The following is a 20,570-nucleotide window of genomic DNA, read 5'->3' on the forward strand; positions in this document are numbered from 1 at the left end:
CTCAGAGGAGACCTCATCACTCTCTACAACTCCCTGAAAGGAGGGTGTAGCCAGGGGGGGGTTGGTCTCTTTTCCCAGACGACTTTCAACAAGACAAGAGGGCACGGTCTCAAGTTGTGCCAGGGGAGGTTTAGGTTGGACATTAGAAAGAATTTCTTTACCGAGAGGGTGATCAGACATTGGAATGGGCTGCCCCAAGAAGTGGTGGATTCTCCGTCCCTGGAGATATTTAAAAAGAGACTGGATGTGGCACTCAGTGCCATGGGCTGGTAACTGCAGAGGGAGTGGGTCAAGGGTTGGACTTGATGATCTCTGAGGTCCCTTCCAACCCAGCCAATTCTATGATTCTATGATTCCATGAAACAGGTAAGTCTGCCCTCTCCCTGTAACGACCTTGTGGTCTTAAGAAAAATGAGAATAAAGTGTATGAATTAATCTTTAAACTGGCTGCACCTGAATGTCATTACAAATGGCTTTCTGAAAAATTAAGTCAACAGGCATTAGCTGTATAACATTTTTATTTACTATATTGACTTTTTATGCACAAATATTTTATCAGAGTAAAAATAGAAAATAATTGTTTCATGTAAAATTACCGAAAAAACCCCAACGCAAAACACAAAAGAAGTACATAATTATTAGCAGAGTATAAGTGTCTTTATTTATTAAGAATAAAAAGTATGCAAAAAAACCTTCCATTTTACAAAAAATTGGGAATATTCTTTCTGTGTTTTCCTTCTGGCAGCAACAGAATAATCTTTGACAATATATTCTACATCTTTTTTTTTTTTATTGAAGACATGAAGTCAGTCACAGATTTCTCCCTCAAGTACAGAAAATGTGACAGTGATTTTATACTGTTTGAAAGACTCCTTCTTTACTAATTAGAACATGGTGGAAAAGCAGATGATCCCACAACAAAGAACACACAGGACTATCATACCTACTGAAAGCTGCAAAATAATAATCTGATGTATTTACAAAGAAAGTGTGGTATCAGAATTTTCCTCTAGAGGGCCTATCATGTCACAGGAACATTCAGAGGGATGGAGCATTAATACTACATTTCGATTTTGCTTTTAGTTTACCCTCCCACAGTTCAGTTGGATCTAGAAAGCTGGTATTTTATGCTTCTCTTCTTATTATACTGTATTTTAATTAAAAGGCCTCTCATGAGACTGCTAAATAAAACTAGTGCCTTCTGCTTAATAATGGAGCAGCGTTATACATACCTGCTGCCACAGAACCATCAGATTCATGTTATTCTTGCTTAGCAAATCTGCATCTATTTGAGTAAATTCCCTCAAACACTTGCTAACTGGTTCGTCACAGCCTGTAACTACTGTAAAAGTAATAAATGGATTAATGGGTGACCTCTTGTGACAGATACATTTCCATATTTTGCTCAGGGCTTAAAGGGTTTTAAAACAAAACAAATCCAGCATGCTCAGTAGATGGGAATGCTTTAAGAGCTAAAAAATTAAAATTGAAAGAAAATGGAAAAAAAAAAAAAAAAAGGTCGTCATCACACTTCTATGGAAACCAAGTAGGCTGTAACTACATGTAAGATTTCTATTTAAGTAAAACCTGTCTGCAGGTGAACTTATGAACAAAAAGCTTTGTCTGCAAAGCCTCTTTAAAACAAAGATGAGTCTTTGCCCTCTGTCCACAAGTATGGCCATTTCCCTGTGCAGATCAAGTGCTAGAGTCCAGCGCTCTCCCTGCTCAGTATAATCACCCTTTATGCTTAGAACCTCACTTTACAACAACCTTTGATTTAAGGTTTTAGAGTAGCCTGTTCCCTTAAAGTACTAAAGGCCTTCCCTTTTCTGCATTTTAACTGCTAAATGTTTCCAGAGGGGGTTTCTCTTATATGAAGTTGGAAAGTATGCACTGTGATATATTCATACTGCTCAGTAACATGTGGGGGCAAAACCCAAATCACAAAATTTTCAGCCATCAAAAGAAACAGCCTAACAGGCAACAGTACAGAAGTTCAAAAGTTGCAGCCTACTTTTTACTGAAGTACTGTCCACAGCTCAGAATTCAGGATACATTCCAATTCTTTCTATTCATTTGCACCTGGATCTGAAGCACGCATTTGGCTTATGAAACTTAAAAAACATTGCTTCAAGTTCAGAAAAATAATTTTAAATAAAAAATTACACACCTTTGTATTTTAAAATAGGTCAGACTGTACAATAATTCGGAACTATATTTCAACTTGCATTTAATTTCTAAACAGGGACTACTGACTGTGATTAACTTAAGTCTTCAGTTGACTACTGTGCAGGTATGAGCACCCTGCAGATCAAAGCATTAAAAACCCACACCAAAACAAACTACTCTTTGGGTGAGGGCTACGTTTTCAAGTTTTCAAATCACCTGATGGGGGTGGTAGTGGGGGAAGAAGTTTGTCTTCACGTTTTGCTAAATGGCTAGAGTTAACAATGTCTTTCAAAACAGGTAAGTAGTTGCCCTCATATATGCATATTATCTACATATTACAATGAAATAGTCATAATTGGCTTTTCACCTAAGCCAGATCTAAACCTGGATCTTCTTCTTCAGCACTGATCTTCAGTTCGGTCTAGTCTTAGTTTCCTTTGCTTATAATCACAGAAGCTATTTTAAAAACCTGATGCTTTGTAACTCCCAATATGTCTTTTGGCTCTGCTTGATTAAATGAGCATAATTAACCTGCTTAACTTTGAAAGCATCAAATGCCGTATGGTAGTTCAGCAGAGAAAAAAGACTGGAAAGGACTGAGTTCAGAAAACTGATCAGCCTGCTTGCTATAGGGACTTCATTTGTTCTGCTAAAAGTGCTGTAAAAATTACATTGTACAGCTGTGGACACAGGGTGTTGACCAGTTTTAACCTTTCTCACCAATTTCAGACTGCAGACCATAGAGACCTTTACTCACAGCTGCAGAAGTCGTGGTGATCCCTTAACTTATACTGAAATATATGCTGTTACAAGATCCAAATTTAAGCAAGTCTCAGTTCTTTGTAGAAAATCATGCACTATATTGTACTGCCAAGAAACAAAAGCTTCCAATTCTGATAAAGGTAAGAGCAGCGACTGCTCTGGTTTATATAGCAAAGGCCTCAGGCTCCCACTTTCAGGTCCTAGTGCTTAATTATCTTTCTCTGCTTGCAGGGATGCTGTAGCTAGTGCCACTGCTGTCACTGGCTGTGCAATGCCATGGAGCTGCATCTTGGCTAGTTTCTTCTGCTCACACTCTGTGACCAACCGGTTTAACTCCGCCGCGCTGTATCCAATCAGAGTTTTCAAGTCGCAGACAAATTTGTACACAAACCTCTTGCCTTGCACTTTGCAGATCATGTCTCCATCATAGTAATACCTGTAAAATGAAGGGGAAAAAAAAAAAAAAAAGCCAATGTAAACAAACCATGGTAATTATTTTATACGCTGCAGAAAAGTGCCAGGTCAGAAGTTTAGGTCTCCAAGCAGTTGAAAAACAAGTTGGGAGGATGCTGCTTGAAGTTTTACATAGTGCTTTCCCATAGCATGAAAGTGGTGTCTCCTCCTTTATTATAGTCCTTTGCTGTCTTTACTTGCCTCTGGTTTTCTGAGGGAAAAAAATTCATGTTGGAAACAGTATGAAAATTAGCATTGTGGTTTCTATGCTACTTAAAGCAGGCATTCTCTCGCCGTTGTTTTCAAAGATGGAAGTAAAACTTTAAAAGCATATTTTGTTTGTATTTTTCTTTTTTTGCGTAGTTCATGTGCTGGCAAAATTACTTCCTTTATCTTTATTTACAGCTGAAAGCAACTTCTCTAACTATGAACATTTTTTACACTATGTCACAGGAGAGTTACCAGAGTAAGCAGAAATGCAGTAAAGGTAACAAAGTCTGTATGAACCACCCTACTTCAGAGGCATCATAAATCTTCACAAAATGCCAAGAGAACACAAGTCAGAATTTTACAGTTTTGTTGCTGTTCTTGTCTCACTGCAGGAATTCATAGAATGCATGTTACATTTCTCATCAAGAACACTCAAGTGGCTGGGACATAACTTGGACTTGATTAGCTTGACAAGCTTGTGATAAATTTGGAAAAACCCCAACCAAACAAACCCAATCAACCAAAAAACCCCCACAACACCTTAGAAAGAAAAAAATCACATAAATTAATTTCCTCCAGATCATCACTCAAATGTAGTACAAAACATTCCATATTTCTTGACTGCCTAATACTCAGTCCTCTGAATTACATGCTCGTAAAGAAAAGATGATTCTCATTCATCAGCAAAATTAAGTCAATTAGAACATTAATTTTGCCTCCTAGCTCTACCACAAAAAGTGTACTGGATATTCATTCTTTTTCTTCAAGCATCCCTTCACTACTGGCTAAACAGATGCTGATTGCAAATATTTTTACCAAGGTGCATGTAGCATTAAGAAAAGCTGCTCTTTTTCACCCTTGTTCTACTTTCTATACTACCTGCTTTTCCTACAACTGGGCAGAAGATCTTGCATGTTTCTCAACAGCATCAATATAATTTTCTGTATCAATCAACAACTGACACAGTAATTTCAGTACATTAGTAAAAAAACATCACCATATTTGTTTTAATAAAAAATTCAGCTTGAAAACAGTGTTGTCTTGGAAGCAGTAAGAGGCATTCAATATCCCTTCAGACACTCAAGTGTTAGAAAACACAACAACATTGATGCAGCTGCCAAAACGTCGACACTTTGAGGAACGTGATTTCTGTAATTCTGTGACTAAAATATAAAACTTCTTTAATAGTGATTTTGCAAATTACTGTGCAGACATCTGTTTAATATCCCAGTGATAAGAATATTATTCTGAAGTTCTTCAGCTGCCTTTGAGATCTTGTGCAGTTTGTTGCCAAACTCAAAAACCATGAGCATAATTTACATAATTTTGATATTCCAAAAATTTTCACATATACCTTCAATATAAAAACCCAAGAATTCACAAAAACAGCCTGGAAATCTGTCAGTGTTTTTGTAACAATACAGACTGAGAAGGAGCTCTCCTGGAAAGGCCCTGCTTTGGGCAGGAGGTTGGACCAAAAATCTCCTGAGGCCCGCCCCACATGAGGGATTCTGTGATTCTATGAAAAAAGCAGCATTCTAATTTAATATATACATAATGCAAGACCCAGACCAGACCAGATAAAGACCTATCTAGAAAAGAATATAGATTCCAACAGATCAAAAGTGGATGCCTAAGGAACAGCATGAAACTGAATATGTAATGATGTAAGTAAGGATGTATCAATGCTCTTCCTTGGTTTCAGTGATCTGGGGCTCAGGAACTTCTACAAGCTGTATTTTTCCATATTTAATTTATTTCCAAAGGTTTCTTTTTTATTAATTTGTTCACTCTCAAACACAAAAAATAATTCTGGAATCCAAAATACTGTGCCTAAAGAAGTTACAAGACAAACAAAAGGGAATCATTAAGCCACCCATCTGGTGCCTGCCAGTCTGTTCTGATGCTTCTTGTTCATGTAGATGAGATACTGAGCAGTCATTCCCACTGACCCTGCCATTCATGGCCTTCTAAACTTGCATCTCCTACAGTTAAAATCCTACTCAGCATTATACATACTGATGTTACTTGAATCCTTCCCAAAAGACTAAAGAAAGTCAGAATATGGAGACTTTACCATAGTTTCTCATAGAGGTGGGACTTTAAAATTTAAGTTGATTTTTTAAAAAAAATGATTTAGCCAAAAGTGGAGATGCTGAAAAGTAAATCTTACATCTCAGGCTTCAAACACTATGCAAATTCAACGATAGAAAGAGTTCCTATAACTGCCCAAATAATCTACAGAACTAGGCAATAAATACTTTTCTTGAAAACTAATAAAGAGAAACAGATTTAACCCTAACAGAACAAGAAATTAAAAGCAGATTCTTAACGATTTCAGAAAACTTGGATAAATCTTCAAATTATTCCTTAAGCCCAAAGAATCAGGGGAAAAAAACCAAAGAGGTCTAAAATTCAGGTACTTGCATTCCTCCCTTTCCTTAAGTGCATCCCCTGCAGTGATTCAATGACAGATTCCTTTTACCAGTGTCAAACTACAAAATCATGACAGAATGAAGACAGCCTGAAAAGCATCCACTTAGATAATAAAATTTCACTGTGTCGGAATCACAACTGTTGAAACTTACCTGTCAACTCTATTTTAACATCCCCACCATAAGAAAAATTGAATGGATCAATGAATATTTGAACTTAGAAAAAGTTTAGTTACAGAAAAATACTAACATTTACATATTTAAAGGAAATTATCACTTCATACCATAGCAAGAGGAACATGAACAAGTAAACTGTAAATTATAAACAGAAGTCAATCATTAAGATTATATATATATTTATGTACCCTTTGCCAGTAATTAATATTATTTGGCACATTACTGAAAGCATAATTGCTGAAGATACATAAAAAAAAAAATATTTCCAAAAGTGAGCTACCCAAATCAACCATCGTGCCAGGGTTCAACAATTTTGAAAAAATAAAGTATATTTTCAAGAAGTTGCTGTACTAGACTCTTAAAAAAAAAAAAAAAGAAAAGAAAAGATATAAGAAGGAAAATAAAAGATAAAACCCCCGAGACTAGTACAATCTGATAGGAAGGAGTAGCTTCAGAGGACTGCCAGTCTTGCATCATGATACTGAAGTAGCCAAGTGAGGTAGATCACCTCATACCTGATCAGTTCCTGAAGTTTCTTACCTCAAAGCTCGACTGAGCTTCTCGTAGTTCATTGTGGGCTTGTTTTTGCGTTGTCCCCATTTTTGAGCAACCAGTTCAGGTTGATTCAGTTTGAACTCTCCTTCATCTCCAACCCAAGAAATACAGTCCCGAGCATCTTTGTCAGTGAGAAGTTCTAATAAAAACTGCCACAACTGGATCTGGCCATTGTTTCCTGTTGAACAGGGATAACAAGATCCGTTTCAATACGTCCTTTTTACATTCCCCTCATAGCTAAAAATTTTCAACTAACATATTAAAGCAGACCAACAGAGAATGTGTGATGGAAGGAAAACTTGAGCTTCATTAATTTTTTCTAATGATTCTTTTCTAAACATTTTCCAGCCAAGTCATCGCTATTACTCTATTAAAAAAGAAACTGATGAATAAGAAAAAAACAATCAGTTTCTCATAAATCTGTCCCTAAAACTTCAGAAAAAAACAATCATAACACTACATCAAATCATTTAGACACATCTATCCCTAAAACAGAACAGATTTAGCAAGAGCTGCTTATTCCTCTCCAGGCATATGCATACACACATTTATGTATCAAGTAGAAGTTTTTTCAAAAAATAGCTTCGTCTCCAATTTTCAACATGAAATATTAGAAATACAAAAAACAAACAACCTCAAACTTCAGCTTGCATCAGTGTAACATCATTCATGTCCAATCATTAAGATTTCTTTTTAAGTCAAGTGACTGCAGTTAAATTTCTAAATTCTCAGCAATATGCAGATAGCAGACCTAATGTCTAAAGGGACAAACACGAAGTATTCCCCACTGATTTCAGCCTAGGAATCCTGAATGACATCATAATAGACTTTCATGTTTAAAATAAATTAAAATTCAAGGGAAATGAAAAGATTTAGTAGAAAAACTCACAAGAGTGGAGAGAACAAAAAGTAAAATGAAAACAAGAAAAAAATAAGATAAAGAAATTAAGATGATTTATTAACAGTCAAAGAATATGAGTGAAGAACATTAATTCCAAAAATAAACTGCTGATTTGTTGTGCACTTTTCCAGAAGGTGCATTCATTTAACAAAACAGGAATCTGAACCTTGCTAAATTCTTAAGTCACCAAACTGGGGTAGGGAGAAGTCGACCAAATAAAGCAAGTAGTGGCTAGTCTAGTTGTATTCTACAACGTACAGTTTATTTTCTCCCCTTTTTGCAAGTGTAAATTGGGAAAAAGTTAAAAGCTTGAGCAAATGCTGTCAAGTCTTTTGAGAGTATTGCCTGCTAAGTGATAGGAAAAAGAAACATTTTTATCTATCACATTTACTGCAGGACTCAAAAGCTGTGACACAATTGAATACAGTGCCAGGTCTGTAGGTGCTTCTGATACACTCTCTCTATACAGCCCCCTTCATACTACATGAACTCTACAAACCTCACATTTGGCGTGACAAAGACATATTCTACAAAGCTGTAACTCTAATTAATGAGTAGCTATTTACTGCATTTGCATTTACAAATAATGGAGCCAATACCTGTTCTGTTCCCAGGGGAACTTCTATCTTCCCCAGAGATCCTTGGAGCTCTCTGTACTTTAGCTGCCTTTGCGCTGGTGTTTATGACTTTAATGGTGGTTGGGGTAGCAGGCTGTACAGATGCTGGAATAATCTGCACAGCTGTAAAGCAGAGAACATTGCAGAACATCAATTATAAATTACTGGCTCAGAAATATGCATTTATTATTTATTACCTGTATTATCCTAACATCTAGGCGCTAGGTGTTTTTCCTTTGCTAAAAAGGCACACTCTCTAAGTCACAACATCAAGAATAATTTAAAGACTTTTAGCTTCTACAGTAGAAACTGGGGTTTTAGAATTGATGCTACATTGCAGATAAAACACTAGCTTTAGTTCACTATCATGTGTATTACATGTTTCCATTTAAAAAACCCTCTGCTGCCTTTGTTTTCATCTTTATGCTGTTCCCATATGATCTACCCTAATGCACTTTTCTCTATAGTCACTGTACAACCTCCATACCTGCTGCACAAACTGCAATCAAATACTCTTCTATTGCAGTGGTGTAAGATGATAAAAATGCCCACTCTAGCTGGCTTTAACTAGACAAAAATTCAGGAGGCAATACACAGCCTATTTAACATTTAAGCTGCTTACAATTCTTTCGAAAATTGATTCATTTTAATAATTGATTACACTACTGCAGCTAGAAGAATGAGTTTGAAATAACAGGAAGGTTATTTTCATGTATTTTTTCTAGTATAGTTTTTTAAACAAGCTTTCTCTTCCATGCTCCCTTTAAATTTTTGGAAACACTTTCTTTTGAAATAATAACATTTTAATACATCTATTAATTAATGCAATATGTAACATGAAAAAAAGAACAACTGAAGACCTCAAATATGCATCCTAGATAGCTTATTTCAAGACAATAGAAAACGTATCATCCAAAATAGAAATTAGAAACTTTCAAAGTCAGGTTATATAAACCATACAAAAATGTTTATACATGTAAACATTTTGCTTTTAAGTGTCCTCCTCCCCTCACCATGGAAAACTGCTCTCATGAGTTACTTGCTAGATGTTGCACTGTTACAGTGCTGAACTGAAGCACAGAGCTAAATCAGCAACCAGTTAACAGTGTGAATTAACAGCAGGCAGAAACACTTACGCTGATCAATAGTAACAGTTGCTATTTCTCCAGAGTGCTCTTGGCTAGCCAACACATCTGCAAATGAGGGGGAAAAAAATGAAAGGGTAAGTTTTTGTCTAGCCCACAAACTTCCAGTCACCTGAAGATCAACGCTTTCATACTTCACAGAGGAAAAAAAAAAAATCAAAATTTGGTGTCACTTTGCAAAAAACATGCATGGTTCATGGTCCTGTAAGCAGAGACATTTAACATGTCACTTAATTTTCAGACCAATGCACCAAATGATTTTCAATGTATCTCATGCATTCTCCACCCCCTAAAACCTTTAGCTGTGTCATGTAAATGAAAATGGAAAGAGCTTTTGGTCTGCAGAGTTACATCCAAGCACAGCCAACCCAAAATGCACATACATATTATTGTATTTTGCACATATAATGACTAACTTATTGGTTGTGTTGTGTGAAATCTAAGGATTTCATTGCCTGCGCTTAATAATCTTCACTTCTATACAACAGAGATGTACATTAAATAACTCACAATCAATATTTAATTAGAAAGCTGACAAATTCAGAAGACAAACTAAAAATCATTATTAAAACAAAGGAAGAATCATCAGTTACTAGTTCCTCCCTCTTCATTTTGAAATTTAATGACAGGCAAACAGTGTTTAGCATGCAGACATGTTTCACAACAGCAGACACCTCTTGTTATCTTGTTTTGATGCCCTCATTTTCACTGCCAATACTGAAGAGAGGAAACACAACTGCTCATAATCAGTTTCATCTTCAAAGAAAGGAAAAAAAAAAGAAAAGATAGAAGAGAAAAGGGGGAAAAACTAGAACCAGTCACAGAAAAATCTCCCATACACTTTCGAAGAAGTTCCAAATGGCTCCAGAGGATTTCTCCCCGTGGGACACGCTGGAAGAAGTCTTCTTGAGTGAGGCTGCAAAGCTCCCTCCCAGGAATGCTGAGTGCATTCAGGTCGATGTCAGTCATGCTGAACTCCTTCATCACCCACACCACCCAGTGGAGCACCTGGTCTGTCGACCACTGCACGGGGTCTGGGAAAAGAGAGACAAAGCTGCAAGTTACCCCGTTATGCACTGCAGGGCTCCTTCTCACAGAAGACACAGAGCTGGTTTTTACTGTAACTGACCATGAGGATGAAACACAAGTGTCTGCTGATCACACAAGTATAACCCAGAGTTCATTTCTTTGACCTTTCCTGAAGGCCTTTAAAAAAAACCTTTATTTGGGGGGGTTCTTGTTGTCTGTTTATTTTTGAAAAAGGGCCTGCTTCTAGGCCAGTCAGTGCTACTATTCTGGTAAAGTTCAGTGACAGCATATTTTTAGTTTTATAATAATTTCTGTAAAAGAATATAAATTACATTAAGAAATGTAGTTAACCATGACCAAATCTGACTGGATGGAAAGCTGACTCTTCTTAAAATGCTGATAGAGTCATACGGCTTGGTGGGGAGATGGAAAGGGCAAAGAAGAGATTTTCTTTAGCTTTTACATCAGAACTATACCTGACATTTCTCAAGCACAAAAAATAAATTTTTATCTATAGGTCTTCAGTTTCTAAAAAGAGTATTCTCTCTCACACCAGATGCTCCTCAAATATGTTGATCAGCATCTGTTTCTGATGAAATATTACATTCTAAATTCAATCACATTATCCCAGTTTCTGAACTACTTAAAATCACCATCATACTGGGCTTGCCAGGAATGGAGTTAATTTTCTTTATAGAACACCATATTGTTCTGTGTTTTAGGTTGGTGATCAAAACACTGTTGGCAACACACTGACTGATGTTTTAGCTGCTGCTGTGGAGTGACTGCATAAGCAACAGAATTCTGAAAAGAGCAACAGGCTTGGGCTGGCTTCAACCCATGTATTCCTTACAGGCAGCTGGGCACCCAAATTTGGGATGACAAGCACATTTTATAGACACTGGTATTGGGAATCACATTGGTATTGTGATTGCTGTTGGTGTATTTTTCTAACTGTAACTCACCTTCATACTGCATTTTTAGTACAATTTGTTTCACTCTGCTAAATCAGAAATCTCATGTAACAAAAACCATTTTGAAATAAATTTGATGTTAAACATTACACACTCCAAGAATGAAATATCTAAAAGAACCTGGTCAGAGAGTATTGGACTCTGATACGAGGCCTTCTCTGCTTCTCTCTCAGCCACCTTAATGAATAGGCTGTGAGTACACAAGAAACTGGGAGGGGACACAGCCAGGACAGCTGACCCCAGACAGCTAAAGAAATCTTCCATACCATACAACATCACCAGCAGCAATAAAACCCAAGCAGTTCTTCCAAAGTAGTCCTTGCATGAAGCCTCCCTGGTCATCAGTCTGCAAGAGGGGAGTGATGGCTTCTGCATCCATTTTTCTTACCACCCTCCACCCCCCTTCCCCTCTCTCCTTTTTTCCCCCTTCACTTATTAAACTGTCTTTATCTTGACCAACACTTTATTTTTTTTTAATTTGCTCTGATCCTTTTGATTCTTTCCTACCAGGCTTTGAAGAGAAAGTGAGCAAGTTGCCCCTTATCAGCTGGGGGCAACCCACCACATGGCTCAGCCAATAAACATGTGTATATGTATATGTATATGTATATGTGAGATGCTTTTTCTACTATAACAACAAATAAGCAGCTTGCCAGGTATCTACCAGAATACTTATAATCAGTTCTGAATCATCTTTTTCTACTATGTTGAAGCAGAGTACAGCTTTTCATGCAAAATCTTGTTTTTACACCATACTCAGCCTCAGCATCCAACAGCGTATCAACAATTTGTTTTGATTTTTTTTAGAGGCAACTCCCATCAAGTACTGAGTCTAGTTCAAAGATGTACATGAAAAAGAGCTTTCTCAGTAAGACACATTTTTAAAGAGGAAAGGAAGAAGAAAATCGCTTTCAAAAAATGATGATTGCAATGACAAAAAGGTTATGGAGCAAAACATTATTTTAATAAAACTATTAAAAGCACTGATTCTATTTATTTTTAGCCTCCTCTTATGCAGGTACTCACACTGTGCTTACACATACCTTATGAAGCCTTCTCTGAGCTATTACATTCTGAGGAGCACTTTAATTAAATCACCAAAATTAATTACCATTCATAAAAACCCATCAGTTCTCCAAATGAACTGAAGAACCCAGCCCCTGCATGAGCACACCCAGGGAGTTGTGTCTCATTACCATAGGGTATTCCAAGGCGCTCCTGCTCCTTCCGGTAGCCTTCCAATGCTGCAGCCCATCGTGTCACTTGTTCAGAGGTTTCATCTGAAATTGTTGCAATATGTTTTGTTCCATCCAAGGTTATGACTTGAGCTTCCTCAACAAGGTGAGCTTCAGCCTCTGCATGATGGGCATCTGGATCAATCACCACCTCCACGGTCTCCACAGGCTTCACAATTTCAAGGATGTTTAACTTGGGCTCTATACCTAAGTACAAAAAGAACAAACACAAAACTTACTTAAAGATACCAATGCAAACATGACAAAAACATTGTTTTGAAGCTCTCTGGCTAATAAGTGTTAGCATACTTTGAAAAGAAGCATGACACAAAAGCATCAACATATTACTGCAAGTGTCCCATACCATAATGAAATACTGAACTATATTCTTGTATAACACCTTGTATGCACCTTTAGTAAGGTGCATATAAAGCTGTCCCTCTTTCCTTCTCCAATATTACAGCCATTTAAAGTATTTTGAACAGAATGTTCAGCATGCAGGCATAAAGAACAAGTATTTTGGTCTGCAGGATTTATACAGAACCAAAGGAAATAAAAAAAGCAAACCTAGAAAGTCGGAACAAAGCATCCACCTCTTTCCCCCAACCAAGCGGCATTTATTTCAGCCTTTATATTTCCCCAATTTCTCTGGGATCTACACACAAGAGTTAACATTTCCTTTTGGTATCCTGCAAAAGAGGCAGTGTCTTCAATAGCTAGTTAAAAGAAAGCTAGAAAAATATGCAGATGGCATAAAAAACTTTTTTCCCTGTGGCTCAAAAGAACACCACAGCCAGAGTAACAAGTCCATTTCCCTGTTAGTGATCCAAATATCTTCCTTTTATTATTCGTGACATTTATTTTCTGATATTCTGTCATGCCATACTTAACACAACTTCAGCAGACAACTTTCTGGTAAGCTGTTTAAATGCCAAGTATCATTCATGGCCTGAAAAACAACACTAAGGATTGTTCTGAAGCTACACAAATGTACTTAGTACTCTGAGGTGTTTCTTTTAAGATCAGAAAGAGAGAACAACAACAACAACAAAAAAAAGCAGCTTCCTGTGCTCCATGGTCATGCAGCCCAGTTTTGTATTGAAGAAGAAAAAAAACCACCAAAACCCACAGGAAGAAAATATAAGATAATAGTGAATATCACCTGCATCCTTTTGAAAATGAAGATCTGAACACTGTATACTGCAAGTTACTGGCCATTAATTAAAAACAGTTATTTTGCTTCCCTGAGGGATATCTCTACTTTATTTTTAACACCAAAAATGTAGTTTACTCCCCTTTGTAAGGAGAATGGACGATTCAACCTAGCACTAGTCAAACTGACACTTGGCATTAAATAGAAATTGTTGGTCTTACTTAATACTATTAATATAAAACAAAGGCTTTCTTCTGTCTAACCTACACTTAAGCCACAATGTCTGCCCCAAAGTTTTCTAATCTGCTTTGCTGACATAAATCAAATCAGATAATCAGACAGTCTACTCCAGGAGAAACTTGCTGTCTTGTTTTTGTTTGCTTTAGCGGCTGTTTTTTTTGGTTTGGGTTTTTTGTTTGGGTTTTGGTTTTTTACTCAAAAACTGATATGAAGCTACTAGAAAAAAAAACCCAAAACATTTCAAACAGCAGCAGTCCATGTTATTTATTTTAATTATTATTACTTATAACCACAGTACACGATAAGAGACATTCTAAAGCTACATGACCATTCAGTGATTTTCTCAACTTTACAACTAGGAAAAGTAGGGTACCAGGTTAGCTCACAAGCACTCCTACAATATTAATTTGTCTGTACATCAGACAAACTCAAATGTTTACCTTGCCTAGATATTACTTGCACACTGAGTTGCACTGTTCCATCTGTTTTTACACCTTGGTCAAAAAGGCTTCGATCTGGGTCCAGCTTGAAAAAAGAGAGAAAAAAAAAATTAAAAAATATGTATTAAGTCTCACAGTTATAAGACATTTATTCTGTTTTAAACTTTAGAAGTACTTAACACTGCAGCAAATTTTCTGAAGAAGTGTTCAAATGTTTTTAGTACTATGTAGACAAAGCACATGACAGAAAGAATTTCAACAAAACTTGAAACTTGCCATTCTGTTCTATAAGGTAGTTTCATTTCCAGGAACATTTTTAAACCTAAAAAAGCAATTGAATACCTGGGAGTACATTCAGTTTGTGAAAATTATCTACAGTTCCTTTTCTCAATTTTTAACACCTTCATTAACACTCTTGTATTTAAAGCATGTTTTCTTCTGGAGAAGCGACACATGTCTGATTGTAACTACAAATGAAACATGCAGCTAAATACAAAGCAAAGTTGTTAGATAGTTCTTAGACAGTTACACTGCATAAGTGTAACTTAGTTACACTAAGAGGTGGTGACACTGTAAGCACAAGGGGGGCAATTTCCTGAGTAATGTCTTGCTGTCTGTGCACCTGAATAGTATAAAAACCTTCTCACTTTATTCAGATTAAAAATGAGATTAGACTCATGGAAGTTCAGGCAGCAACAAATGATGTGGGCTACCTCAAGAGTAGACAGTATTGTCGTTGTTCTCATTGATCTTTTACTTGCAAGTTGGTAAACATTTGCTTTCTTACCCAGGAACCCCAAAAGTATTTTGATTTTATTCACACTGAATTAGCAGGTATGTATTGATGGGTCTGATGATAGTGAGCCTGATATAAAATTAAAGTCTTAATTGTAATTATATACCAAATGAAGCATGAATTCCAAGAAAAATAGAAGCAAGGGATGAAGTATGCAAAACTCTTCTTTGTTAAGAGGTTGAACCTTTTACAGTTTTTCAATTTACCTGGATATCTTGAAGGCAAATTTCGTGTGCATCCAGGGAGCACTGCAGTCTGGGTTCCAGCAGCTTCTTAAGATTTCCGATCGGTTCATTGATGTCAATAGCTTGACTTACAAATTCTGCTGTGGTGTAGGTTTGCTCAACAATGCTTAAATACCAAATTAATACAAGAACTCATTACTTACATGTTAATACAGTAGGCACAGGAAAGCTTTAAAAAAGTTAGAAGTAAACTACATGAAAGGTATTAGTGGCTCCGAGATCTTAATACCATGCAGAAAAAGTCTTAGCTTAAGAATGGATTACTAAATTTGGTCCAACTGATTGTACAATTATGTAACTCTTCTTTTACCCTGTTGCTATTAGAAAGCTACACCAAATACCAAGATTATTTTCACTGTTTTCTAGATATTTAGTAATGATTAGTATATGCTACGTTATTAACTTGCATCTAGAATAAACTAATTCTATTTGTCTTGCCTAGACTAAAAAATATTCAAGTTAAAAAAAAAAAAAAAAAAGACAAAAAATTAACAGGGAAAAAAAACAAAACAAATGTCTACTCTTGTACAGAGTAATATTTTTTCACCAGTCAGCACAAGGATAAGCTTAATGTACACAAGAGACAATCAAAAAGAATTACAGCAACATGGAGACTTAAATGAAACCTTAGTTTCATGTCATTGCTGTCCTGCACTAATATTATGGCAATATGGGTGTAGGTATTCAGAAACATCAGTGGTATGGGACTTGTGTCTTAATAACCTACATTTAAACATAAGGAAACCAATATACAGTCCTATTTAGTTTGTAAGTAGCAAAAATATGCAAGTTGTTCAGAATAGAGGAAACTAGTAAGTAGTTCTGAATCACTTCCCCAAAACAGGTTCTTAAAGAACACATCACCTACCAGCCTCAGCTAGTTCTAGTCAACCCATTAACTCCCTCTGTGCTTTCAAAAACAGTTTCAAAAATTAGGAGGAAAGCATTAGGAAGGAAAAAAAAACCAACCAAACAACCAACCAAAAAAACACAAAAAACCCAAACCAACAAAAACAAAACAAACAAAAAAAACCAACAACAAACCAAACCAAAAAACAGTTTGATATACTCAAGCCAAACAATAGCACACTTTGCATCCTATGGTTTCAATGGTCCTAACAACACTATAGTCAACAGAACATCATTTCGACTCTGTTAAAACCAAATTATCTTGTGTAACAGTAAAGCAGTAGACTGGAAAAATCAAAAGGTTCATCTCAGTTACAGGATACACTGAAGCTAAAAGGTTTGCAACATTTGTACTCAGACATTTTGCTACAGCCGTGATCTTTAAGATTCCTTCCAATCTAAACCATTCAGTAATTCTATGAAAGTCGGGGAAAAGAACTGCTGCGAGCATAGCCAGGGGGAGACGAAATGTTTGAGATGAAAGAAATTAAGACTGAAGAACGTGATAGGACTACACTGGTTTCCTATAGTGGCTACAATCCAACTTCAAAAAAAGCACCATTCAATCAGACAAGAGACAGAAATACAGGAGAGAACACAAGCAAACCTGAGAACTTCTTATCTAGCAAGAAAGCTGAAAAACTGTGGAAACAATCAACAGCAGGATTACAGAGATCATACTGAGCCAGTTACTTCTGCCAATGTAAAATTACTTCTTTAAACTACCTAGAAAACACTTGTACTTATTTCATAACCATGGCCACCTCTGAAGCATTACACAATATCCACTAATAAATCTGAATAACCAAACTTAGTATGTACAGCTGCAAATCTGAAACCAATTAGAAAACAAATATATAAATTGCTGCCTAAGGATGCCAAAAAAGCAAAGACAGTACATACCTTTCTTCAGTGCATTCCTGTTTCTCAGTTCCATCAATTTCTATTTCTATCAGCTCCTCTGCCTCTCTCTTAGTCATGGCTAAAACGTCTTAAGAACAGAGCTATGAACAAAAAAGATTTTTTTGGTAAGTCACAGACCAACAAAATTAGATGATAGTTTGCATTCTATCAAACATTTTAAAAAATCAATTACAAGGACAGCTTTTTAAAAACAAGAATTCACCTAAAAAGTAAAGCCACAAGCTAACACACATTACAGATTTCACGAGATGCATGGCAATACCTATTCCCCAAACAAACACTCTAGGTGTAAGTCCAGGGCTATAAGTGGACATCAGCACAGAGTCTCAAGCTTGATTTTCTTGTACACATCCACATTTACTGAGCTTTTTTCGTTATGAGTCAGCTAAGGCTCTTAGTGGCTGGTTGCAAAGAACTTAGGAAAATTATTTTCAAGTTATGCAGTGTTTTTTTGCTATTTAGATTCAGCTACATGCTACCTTTTGTGATTTGAAACATTGCTTCTGAAAAATGTGGACAAGCTCAATTAAATAAGTTAAAGGATTTTTTAAAATCTTTTCAAAAGATGTGAACATTTGAAAAAAAAAATTTGAAAAAATTTGAAAATTTTTTGAAAATCCTGGGGCCAGGCCAGGATTTTTTTTTCCTTGCTTTATTTGTAAGTTACTGAGAAAACTACACAGACCTGGAGAAAGAACTCACCATCTCCAGTGATTTGGGGCAGAAAATCTTCAGTGTTGGTAAATGCAAAGTGATGCACCGCAAGTAAATTATTTTTACAGCGTGGCAACTATGTAAAGCGTATGGTAACTATAGAATGTGTAGAATAGGTAAGACATGTTGAATTTCTTACAGATTGGATTCCAAATTGGCAGCTGGACTAGTAACTGTACACTCACTCTTCAAAGGCAGTTTGTGGTTGCATCTTGCATGTTCTACTGCATTTCTGGTTACACTGGGGAGGTAGGAGAGGGGAATACAAGCACGGACAGCAGGTACAGAAAGAGTAAGAAAGATGGTCCCACTGAACATAGATGCAAGAAAGGGAGATGACAGGTAGAAAGAATGACATTATGAAAACATGTAAAGTCATTAACAGCTCAGAGAAATCTAATGGGGAAAATTACTCACTCTTTCCTACACTAGACTCCTGGTGATATAAACTTTTCATGTGAAGTCTAGCAAAATTTGTTGCTGCACAATGATGCAAAAACTGAAAGCACACATAGATTGAGATGGGACTAAGCTTTCTGAGCCTTACCTGAAGGCTGCTGAGAACAAAGCAGCCTGTCAAACAGCCTGGTTTTCTAGCAAGGTCAATGTGGTAAGAATCCCACAACAGCAGTATTTGTTTGGAGAATCATAGAATCATAGAATTAGCTGGGTTGGAAGGGACCTCAGAGATCATCAAGTCCAACCCTTGACCCACCGGTGCGGTTGCTAGACCATGGCACTGAGTGCCACATCCAGTCTCTTTTTAAATGTCTCTAGGGATGGAGAATCCACCACCTCACAGGGCAGTCCATTCCATTGCCTGATCACCCTCTCAGTAAAGAAATTCTTTCTGATATCTAGCCTAAATCTCCCCTGGCACAAATTGAATGTGCACAACTGTGCTTGATTTGTGGAAGTTACAGCAAACTGATTCCCATTTGTTTTTAATTTTTCCTAAAATCTAAAAAGCCCCAAGATTTACCGGTTATCCAGGAAAGAACCTGACTCTAACACACACTTCCACTAACAGAAGAGAAGGCACCTGTTAACAGAGCCTGGTTTTCCCTACTTAACAGCCCAATGCTACACTGGTACCTTTTATAGTTTGGCATTTGCAATCATGGGAGAAACTCCAATGCTCTTCTAAGATCTATCTTTTTCCCTGAAACACAAGGAATTAAGCAAATAACAAGCCAATCATGACACAGGCACAAACTATACACTAGAAGTACTAAAATCAGCATTTATTATCCTACCAGGCAATTGTGAAATAGGGGCACCTACTAGAACCTGTAAGCACTATCAAGTGATACTGAGGCCAAATCAGTGGAGACATTTGTGCCTCCGATACGCTCAGTTTCACGGGACACTTGGCACTACCCATCCCTCTTACCATTCAAATTGGTAAACACCGACACAAACAGCCAACAGATCTTTTACAGACCAGCTTTGGCAAGTTATCAGACAGTTGAGATTTAAGACAAAGCCAGCGGACCACTAAACGGGGCAGAGGTGCCAGATTTCAAGCGTTTCCTTCCTTCATCGAGAATCAGAAGTTAGAAAACAAACCCCAACCGGGAGAAGAGGTTGTGCAGCACGTACCTGGCCGAACACCAGGAGGCACACGAAGCAAACACCCTCTTTACGTTTCACCCGACAGAGATTTCTACATGCGCAAGGAAGTTTCGATACCCCGCGGAGGGCTCATGGACCCTTGCCCGGCCCGCCTGGCTCGCTCCCGGCGGGAGGGCTTCCCCCTCCGCCAGCCCCGCCGCGCTGCCCCAGGGCCCTTCCCCGCGCCCCGCCGCCTCCATTTCCCGCTCTCGGAGAGGCCGGCGACCTGACCCGAGGCCGCCGAGGCCGCTCAGGACGGGGCTCCCCGTCCCGATCCTCCGACGGCCGGGCCGCTGCCACGGGCCCTCCGGCGGGCAAAGCGGTGCCGCAGCCAGGCCGGCGCAGATCCGCGCCCGGGCGAGGCCGCTTCCACCCCGCAGGGCCCCGGTTCTCCCTCCCGCCACCCCGCCCGCTTCCTCCCCCTTCTTTTCCTCCTCTTCCTCCTCCTCCTCCTCCTCCCCGCGGCGCCTCGTCGTTGTTTGAACCCGAAACGGAAATGAGACTCGCGGCGCCGGGGAGAAACGGAAACAAAACACGGGCCGGCCCGACTGGGCCGCGCCGCGCTCACCCGCCGCCGCTCTCGCCGTCCGCCGCCCGGGCCCCGTGCGGAGCGGCCGCCCGACACCTCCCGCCGGCCGCGGCCCTGGCAGCTCCCGCGGGTCCCGCCGCCGCTGCCGCCGCCGCCGCCCTGAGAGGGCCGTCGCGCGCTCGGGATTGGGCAGCGGGGCCCAGCGCGGGCCCGGGCGGGGGAGGGCGCGCCGACACCGCCACCCCCCGCGCCGGGGCGGGAACTACAGCTCCCGGCGGCCCCCGCGCTCCGCCAATCCGCGGGGGCGGGGGCGGGGATGGTGCCGCCGGTCACCCCCCTTCCCC

General features: G+C 38.5%; 1 protein-coding gene across 2 annotated transcripts; it reads right to left on the reverse strand.

Moving 5' to 3' along the window:
• Window positions 1-500: 500 nt before the first annotated feature.
• GABPA (GA binding protein transcription factor subunit alpha) lies at window positions 501-20,493 on the reverse strand. 2 transcript variants are annotated; one of them, XM_071755182.1, is made up of 10 exons: window positions 20,266-20,493; window positions 17,349-17,449; window positions 15,498-15,642; window positions 14,496-14,580; window positions 12,624-12,869; window positions 10,264-10,458; window positions 9,416-9,472; window positions 8,262-8,402; window positions 6,747-6,939; window positions 501-3,367 (listed from the first exon to the last, which is right to left on the reverse strand). In XM_071755182.1, the coding sequence occupies exons 2-10, from the start codon at window positions 17,423-17,425 to the stop codon at window positions 3,139-3,141; spliced, it is 1,368 nt and encodes a 455-aa protein (XP_071611283.1). In that variant the 5' UTR covers window positions 17,426-17,449; window positions 20,266-20,493; the 3' UTR covers window positions 501-3,138. The 2 variants fall into 2 exon arrangements, with proteins under 2 accessions (XP_071611283.1, XP_071611290.1); XM_071755189.1 differs by lacking the exon at window positions 20,266-20,493 and adding an exon at window positions 19,686-20,087.
• Window positions 20,494-20,570: the final 77 nt, after the last annotated feature.

This window comes from Heliangelus exortis, chromosome 1 (assembly GCF_036169615.1).
Source record: "Heliangelus exortis chromosome 1, bHelExo1.hap1, whole genome shotgun sequence".
In the NCBI taxonomy this organism is placed as follows: Eukaryota; Metazoa; Chordata; class Aves; order Apodiformes; family Trochilidae; genus Heliangelus; species Heliangelus exortis.

What these genes read in the sequence shown, in the direction of transcription:
- GABPA (XM_071755182.1), bottom strand. Translation starts at nt 17,425, where the DNA reads ATGACTAAGAGAGAGGCAGAGGAGCTGATAGAAATAGAAATTGATGGA. An exon ending in TTTGGAACTTCTTCGAAAGT is followed by an intron (nt 9,473 to 10,263) that starts GTATGGGAGATT and finishes CCTCATTTGCAG; the next exon opens with ATGTGTTGGCTAGCCAAGAG. An exon ending in AAGCTCAGTCGAGCTTTGAG is followed by an intron (nt 3,368 to 6,746) that starts GTAAGAAACTTC and finishes TTCATTTTACAG; the next exon opens with GTATTACTATGATGGAGACA.